Genomic DNA, 7,795 nt, shown 5'->3' on the forward strand with positions numbered 1-7,795 from the left:
CTCCAAATATTTGTATTTTTTGGGGATTTGTTTGTAAATCTTAATGTTGGAGGCTTCTCATAAGGCATATAGTAATTCACCGAGTCAGGCAGGTTCACATTTATTTAGAGTTCTTAGGCCTTGATAACTTCAGCATCCTGCATTTCCACCTCGATTGATTACCAGTTACATGTCAACTGATTTTTTGAGGAAGAGACAAAAATACAAGAGATGAGTTATTTTCCTCTTTATTCTTAGTCATTAAATTCAACCTAAGGTCAGTGCTTCCATTTACACACTAGAAGCAAAGCCAATCTAATACATCATTTTGATACATTTTATTTTTTGACAGATCTATTTTCTGTCCATCCTTGGGGCAAAGAGATACCTCACATTTATTTTGTTGTGATTTCTATGAATTGAGAAAACTAATGCTGAATTTATATAATTGGGGGACATTTAAACTGATCTAGAACCATTAATTCTTTGGCGGTAACTTTGTAAGTTTTGTAAAGATGCATAACTCTTGGCTCTCTGCTTCACAATCAAAGAATCAGGAATCACCAACCATTACATGTCAAGTGTCACCGGTGTAGGATATTCTAGCTACAAATACACGAAAGTGACTTGGATGGAGGTCAATAGAATGTTTTAGAATCTCCCTTGCTAAGTAAGATAAATGATTACATTAGTATTTCTTTTCAGATATTTTTTTTAACTCATTTGAAACTATTTGCAGATAGAAATAGAACTATTTTGAATGCTGATCTCAATATGAAATATAGATAATTCACAGAATACACAAAATTATTGATGATATAACATTCAACAATTAGGATGCTATGAATTTTACATTAAAATTTAATTGTGTAGTAAAAAATAGAGTAGTTATAGCTAGAAAAAAATATTTTCAGAGGCAGCAGATACCCTTGGTGGGAATGGACAGTCCTACATTGAAAGAAAATCCAGGAAGTATGCAAAGTAGACACCAGGATACTCAGCATATATAATTTAATCAGAAATCACACACTATGACATAAAAACAGCAGTTGACTAGAATCATTATAATTTGCAACACGTGAAAACAGTTTAGAAAACGGATTAAGGTCATACTCTCTGACAGTAGGCTTGTGGAAAATACAGATGTAGAATCAGACAGATTTATGTTTCATCTGGTGCTACCCTTCCTTGTCATCAAATTAACTTGAACCAATAGCTTGGTATGGATTCAAGCAGTAGACGTGTTGTTGATTAATTAACTAAGTCTTGTCTAGTGAGACTGTTAACCTCATAGAGCCACAAATAACTAGCTATTGATTGATATTTTGGTATTTTAGATGCAAAAGCACATTCCTCCTAATAATTGGAAATACAGCGTAAGACTATTTTGTGGGACAGACCTATGATTGTTGGAAATGGGAACTTGTTAGGTATAATTCTCCTATTCAGTGACAAATGTGCATTTACACATCAAAGACTAGAGTTTTTGAGATTAATCCTAGTGGAATTTTTAGGGAAATCTTGTCCAACTATATTTGTGAAAGCAAGAATGTGTTCAGTTTTTTTTTTTTTTCCCCAGTTGGGTATATTGGCTGGCCTGAGCCTAAGACCTTCTTTTCCAATCATGTAGTTACAAAAACTGTACATTACAAACAGTGTAGAAACAAGCTGAAAAGAATGTGCCACACATCCTGCGTAATTAGCCATATGCAGTTAAATTTACAGATACAAAAGAAAATACAGCCTAGTCCCTTATAGTGCACAGTTATTTTTTAGATACAATGTATCGCTAGTAAGTGGTCATGGCATGAACTCTAGTTGTCGCCAGCACAAAGAATGAGAGCAAGATCTGTTCGGTACAGCTTTCCTCCATCTGATAAAGCCATTATGCTCTTCTTGTATGTTGGAATATTATTAATATCCAGATCCTGTATAGAACATAGATGGGGTTGTTATCCAGTTAAATATGGAAGTCAGTTAACCACTGTCAAGTGATAAAACAGGATGAAAGCTGCTTGTTACACCAGTCCATTAAGAGCTGGATTGAATTCTTGTACTAAAGTGACTAATCACAAGATTGCTTTAAAATCTATTTATCACAGTTACGCTGACTTAGGCCAGTACCAAATCAGGCTAAGAATTCAATTCTGCTGCTGCTGTATAAATCTTTAAAGTAGACTTCCAAAAATGGATGTGTTGTGGATGTATCCTTATAGTCTGCCTAAAAAGTAAGTGGCATGGTAACAAAATTACCTGCTTATTCTTCTCACACAAATCCTTCAGTAAAGCATCCAGTTCATTTTCATCTATGTATCCGTTGCCATCCTGAGGGAGCAGAAATAAACCGGTATACATCCAAATGAACAATAATGGTGGGATGTAATAAAATGGAAACAACTGAAATCCTCAGAAAGCTCCCTACTCCATTGGCAGATACCCCAATGTCTTCATGTCACACCCTCAAAATTCTTAATTGGTCCAGAGGTCCAAAATAACATGTGAGTGGCCTCTCATTCAAAACCTTACATTTATAAAACGCTTTGAACTTTTCAAAGTACTTTCATATTTAACATTTCACTTTATGTTAACAATATCACCTCCTGTTGAGGTCATTAAGTGGTCATAAATATGTACATACGAATGAGGACCCTGAGGCCTAGGGAGGCTATGGGACTAGCCTGAGGTCACACCAGCTAGGGGCAGAGCTATGCTAGAGCCTACAGAAGTCGGATTTGGTCCAGAAGTAGAGAAATTAGAGGAAACTAAAGGGCGTCAACTATTGACATTACTAACAAACTTTCCTCACACCCATGATGTTATCATCTACTGCATGGTGGGGGGTTCTGCTGCATATCTTCAACTAACTTAATCCTTATTCCACCCTGTAAAGGAGGCATTATTATCTCCTGTTTACAAATGAGGTTCAGAGGAGTTTGGGGTCTTCTTCAAAGCTTCAGAATAGATACATTATAGCATGGGATTTGAATCAAGATTTCATCTAATTGGGACATACCGTATTTCTTGTGACAAGAATGAATTGGCTGAGTAATTTTAATAGCTCCTGTTACTTTTAATATGGACCTTTAGTTTGAGATTTTTTTCATTAAAGTGAGGCTTGTCCAAACTCTCCTAAACAATCAAGTTATAGTAAGAATGAACTTTTACCTGATCATATAACTCAAAAGCTTTATTGAATTCTTTCCCACACATTTTGATTCCCTGAATGAGAGAGAAGAAAGCAAAGGTTAAAATGCTATTTCATTGTGTTTCCCTTGGCAAATCTCCCATAGCCTAACTTTTCAAGGAAAATAATATTTACAGTAGGGAAAAGAGTAATACCTGAAATTTAAGAAGAAAATTCTCCTGTACTGGTAGTAACCTTTTGAGAGAGAAATATTAATAGATTAGATTTTCTGGTCAAGGGTCAACTTATTATAATATCATGTATTTCCTAAACTCACCTGGCCATCTCAGTTAATTCCAGCTTCCCATCATTATTCGAATCAAATAATTTCAGCTGAAAGACAGAATAGTATTATTGTAGCCATTGAAGAATGATATATCTCAGGAAGGAAAAGAAAATTAAAAGTAAAGCACCTTGAGTTATCAATTACTTCACAGGCAGCAAAATTCTAGAAACTAGCTTTTATTAAACGTTGAGTGTAAATTTTTAGTTCTACTAGTTGGATCAATTGCCAGAGTATATGAGGACAATGTAGAATAGTCAAACAGAGCAATAGTGATCTTAGCTAGATTCTAGAATACCATCATTTATTTTTCTTGCAAATATGTATATGTATCGAGATGTGAGAATATGTCTGGCAATATATAGCACTCTTAGCTAGATTCTAGAATACCATAATTTATTTTTCTTGCAAATATGTATATGTATCAAGATGTGAGAATATGTCTGGCAATATATAGCACTCCCTAAAACTCTCTAAAGAATGATATAAAAATAAATATTTGTTTCCTTCTTTTAGAGCATAAACATAGAAGCAATAGACAGTATGAATAAATTCTTAGAGAATAGTTTCTGGGTAATTTTCAATTGTTTTATTTACATTTGGATACTAGATACCTCCTCATTGCACTTACATGCACATCATACACCAAGACACATCCAGATATAAATACACTCCTACCCTTATTCAGGAAGCATTCATGTTAGAAACTAGCAACTACTGCTGTCCTATATTACATGGAAGGACTATACATGAAATGTGTTAAAACATATAAAGTTTGCACATTACATATGTGAAAAAGCAACATTATTTTGTTTTTAAAGAAAGGAATGTTATCAGGGTCATAATGGATAGAGGCTTAGTGAAGTCTCTTTAGGGAGAAAAAGAACAGTCTATGTTTCAGATGTTCTAAGAGTCCTTCGTAGGAGACAGATGTTTTTTTCAGGGTCTGATACTGACACATTTTATAATCTATTGACCATAAGTTCTAATATTGTCAAACTGTCTATCAAGACACTGGACCTGATTACACAATTTAGTGCCCATAGGGGAATATTTCTCAACATATATATTTAGATTTTAATTAATTCTAGATTAATTTGCTTCTCAGATTTGAACTGGTTTTTGACATTGAATCAGATACGCCTGGCCAATCCAGCAGGGGAAACTCCCATCTGAGTGGTTTTTAAAAGACTGTTTCACATCTCTACCTGCAAAGGAGTCTCTACTTTAAATAGACATCCCGAAAGACCGGCACAGCACAGAAAACTGATAAACGTAGGTTACTGTCCGTTTCCCAGAAGTTATTCAGATCTTAGATCTGACACACTTTGTGTCACATTTGTATGCTAATGCTATAAGTGGATTAAAGAGGATACTTCCTTGCAATGAAAATTTTTAATTATTTTGAAATTAAAGATGAGTCCTACTTCATAATTTCACTGTATAGTGAATAAGACAATAGTAAAGTTCTAGTGTTTTCCTTTCCCTACATAAAAGTTGGCAGACAGGCTGAAAGTAAGCCTCCATTACATCAAATATAATCAAACCTTTTATAAGATGGTTTTCCAGGGTAACTAAAAAGTCTAACTCCTTTACCAATCTAATAGAACATACTTTTTATGGGTTCTTAATTTAAATATGTAAGAATTTACATTTACAGTACTTAAAGCATGTATGTTACTGATTTGGATAATTTAAAATTTTGCCTGAATTTCAAAAATTAATTAAAATGTTGCCAAAATATTGGCCCATAGCTTAATCAGTTTGGCAAAGAATTTTCCTCATGGTCTTAATGCTGTGAATCAAAATGAGGAAACTACCCAGTTGAAATTAATGAACTTCATGGGCACTGGATTATTCTACCTAGAATTTAATAAATGTGTTCATTCCTAAAACATTGAGGCCTTAGGTGTTAAACAACTTTCTTGGCTCTATTATAGGTATTCTGTAAGAGGTCTTGGTTATACTATTACCATAGAATTGGGCTCAGAGTACATTTGGAACACCTCACTCAAAGCATCAAGAGAGTATCCCACAATAACAATCAAAACAAACAAGGAGAAAATACCCATATTTTTTATTTACTCAATGAACAAAGTTGCTAGAAGCTCTGCTTAAACTCTACAAAATTTATGATTTCATGAGTCATGATAAAAATTGATATAGAACCTCTATAATAAATGTTTTATTGATCCAATTTATGTATCTGCAATATAATGTACATATGTATAAATTATGTAATTTGGTGATAGTTACACTGGCTTTGTAAGAAAAATGATAGATAGATAGATAGATTAAAGGAAATACTCATGTGTTGAATACTCATGTTAAAGTCAATGATGACAAAACCCACTCAGCCTTGCAAGGTGTAAACATCCTGAAGTATTTCTCTTTTCAAGTGAAATGATACCTATATGCATGTGATGCCCACACCATGGTTTATTTCATTCATCCTCTATAGCCTTGGAAATTAACAAGAACATAGTACTATTTCGCAAGCTATGGGGTGCAGTCTCTCCAAGATCAGTCTTACCATTAGGTCTGTATACTCAGCTAGTTTTGTATCATCAACAGTCTTGTTTGCTTTTTCCAGCAGGTCCTTTAGAAAGTTCTGTTAAGACAAAGAACACTCAGATAAATGTCATCAGTAACCTACAGTCTGCTTCCATTTCAGGCTGCCCTCAGGAATGCAAAGAAGGCCTCTTTTTGAGGGTAGAACTGGGCAAGGAGAAGACCTTAGAAAAGACATTATTCCACGTGGTTCACTTGGCATTCCAGTGATGCTGCTGCCTTTGACAGGTAGATCTGCGTTATCTGTTATAGTCTGTGCTGCACTGCTTTTACGACTTCAATTAAATGAGTATCTGGGCTGTGCCCTGTGTAGGAATCTGAGTACAAACTTGCACACCAGCCAGCCCAATGGATGCATTTCTACATAAAGGTATCTTCTTCACATGGGCACATGACTCTGCTGTAAGAAACACAAGGGCCCCTCTCTATGCCTTTGTAACATGAGTGAAAATTCTTAGTCAGCCAGGTAGAGAACTGCCTCTAATTTCAAGTGCATTTTCTGCCCTCAGAAGCTGTATTTTCACATCAGCTTTTCACCACTAGAAAGCTCGTTTTACCAAAGGGACAGTCAGTTAGCTTTTCGGATTGATGCTGTCCTAGGCAGCTTGGAGAGAGTGCTTCGGCTGGATGTTCAGACTGAAACAGTTGGCCACACATGATATTATCTAATCCTTGAAGGATATATGAATCATATTAAAATAGAGATTTTTGTGGGAAGGATGAAAAAAGATGATTGTTAATTTGACAGCTGGAGTTTAGGAGTGAGTTTAATTAAAAAAAGAAAGAAAAAGTTTTATGAAAGCCACATAAAAGTGTTAGCACTTAGGCATATGATAATCATTTTGTGTAGTGCTGTTCATTTGCAACTCCTTTATTTTTTTTTCAGAAAATGAATTAATGTGGTTATGCAAAACTGAGCAAATACTGTGCTTGGATATTATTGAAGGATTGGGTTTCTTTGGTTCTGCAGTGGTTTCTCTTCTTCCCAAATGTACCTTTTCTGCTGAGCTGATTTAACTTCATTCTTTTTGAGAAAGGAGAACTTTTTCTTAGTTTGATTAAATTTATTTTCATTTCAGACATTCCACTTCAAATCCAAAGTGAAGCATGGAAAATTCAAAGTTATCTATTGGGGGTGAATTTTAGTTTTGAGCCTTATGAGTCTTTTGTCAGAGATTAATTGGGTTAAAAAGCCTCATCAGAGACTAAAATGGTGGTCACAAAAATAGCCTGGGAGAAACCTCGGGACGCTGAGATTCAAAGTCGTGTCTGAGAGCAAGTGATGTTTTACTCTATTATGAATCTTAAAATTAGCTTTCTTGAAAGATCCATTAAAAAAGAATGCCAACTTATCTTTAAAATTCCCCAGAGAAGAGGACATCTATTTAGAATCTCTTTCTGAGAGTAAAATGTAGAACAAAGAAGGTCAGTATTGGAAGCAAGCTAAGGTTTTCATTATGAACTTGAAAATAATTATTTTTTGGTCCTACAGAATGAAAACACAATAGCTTAACTGTCACCTTGTGAGCTCTAGGTTGTTGTGTGCAAGTTTGCATAAAAGACCTTGTTTTCATATTTTTTTTAAGCTTAATTACACTTTATTTTTTTTACCTTTTTTTCCCCATAATATTTTATTGTCAAATTGTTTTCCATACAACACCCAGTGCTCTTCCCCTTAAGTGCCCTCCACCATCACCACCACCTCTTTTCCCCCCTCCTCCTTCCCCCCCAACCCTCAGTTCATTCTCAGCATTCAATAGTCTCTCAAGTTCTGCATC

General features: G+C 34.9%; 1 protein-coding gene across 2 annotated transcripts in view; it reads right to left on the bottom strand.

Annotated features, from left to right (window-relative positions):
• Positions 1–211: 211 nt before the first annotated feature.
• Positions 212–7,795, bottom strand: part of CALB1 (calbindin 1) — a 23,265-nt gene continuing 15,681 nt past the window's right edge. Inside the window, exons 6-11 of one of the 2 annotated variants that reach the window (XM_029923509.1) lie at positions 5,980–6,057; positions 3,441–3,496; positions 3,324–3,358; positions 3,145–3,203; positions 2,233–2,304; positions 212–1,907 (exon numbers count right to left, since the gene is read on the bottom strand). In XM_029923509.1, the coding sequence (XP_029779369.1) occupies positions 1,794–1,907; positions 2,233–2,304; positions 3,145–3,203; positions 3,324–3,358; positions 3,441–3,496; positions 5,980–6,057 (414 nt within the window). In that variant the 3' untranslated portion in view covers positions 212–1,793. Of the gene's footprint in view, positions 1,908–2,232; positions 2,305–3,144; positions 3,204–3,318; positions 3,359–3,440; positions 3,497–5,979; positions 6,058–7,795 lie in introns of both variants that reach the window. The other variant, XM_029923508.1, reaches the window with a different exon arrangement.

This window comes from Suricata suricatta, chromosome 15 (assembly GCF_006229205.1).
Source record: "Suricata suricatta isolate VVHF042 chromosome 15, meerkat_22Aug2017_6uvM2_HiC, whole genome shotgun sequence".
NCBI lineage: Eukaryota > Metazoa > Chordata > Mammalia > Carnivora > Herpestidae > Suricata > Suricata suricatta.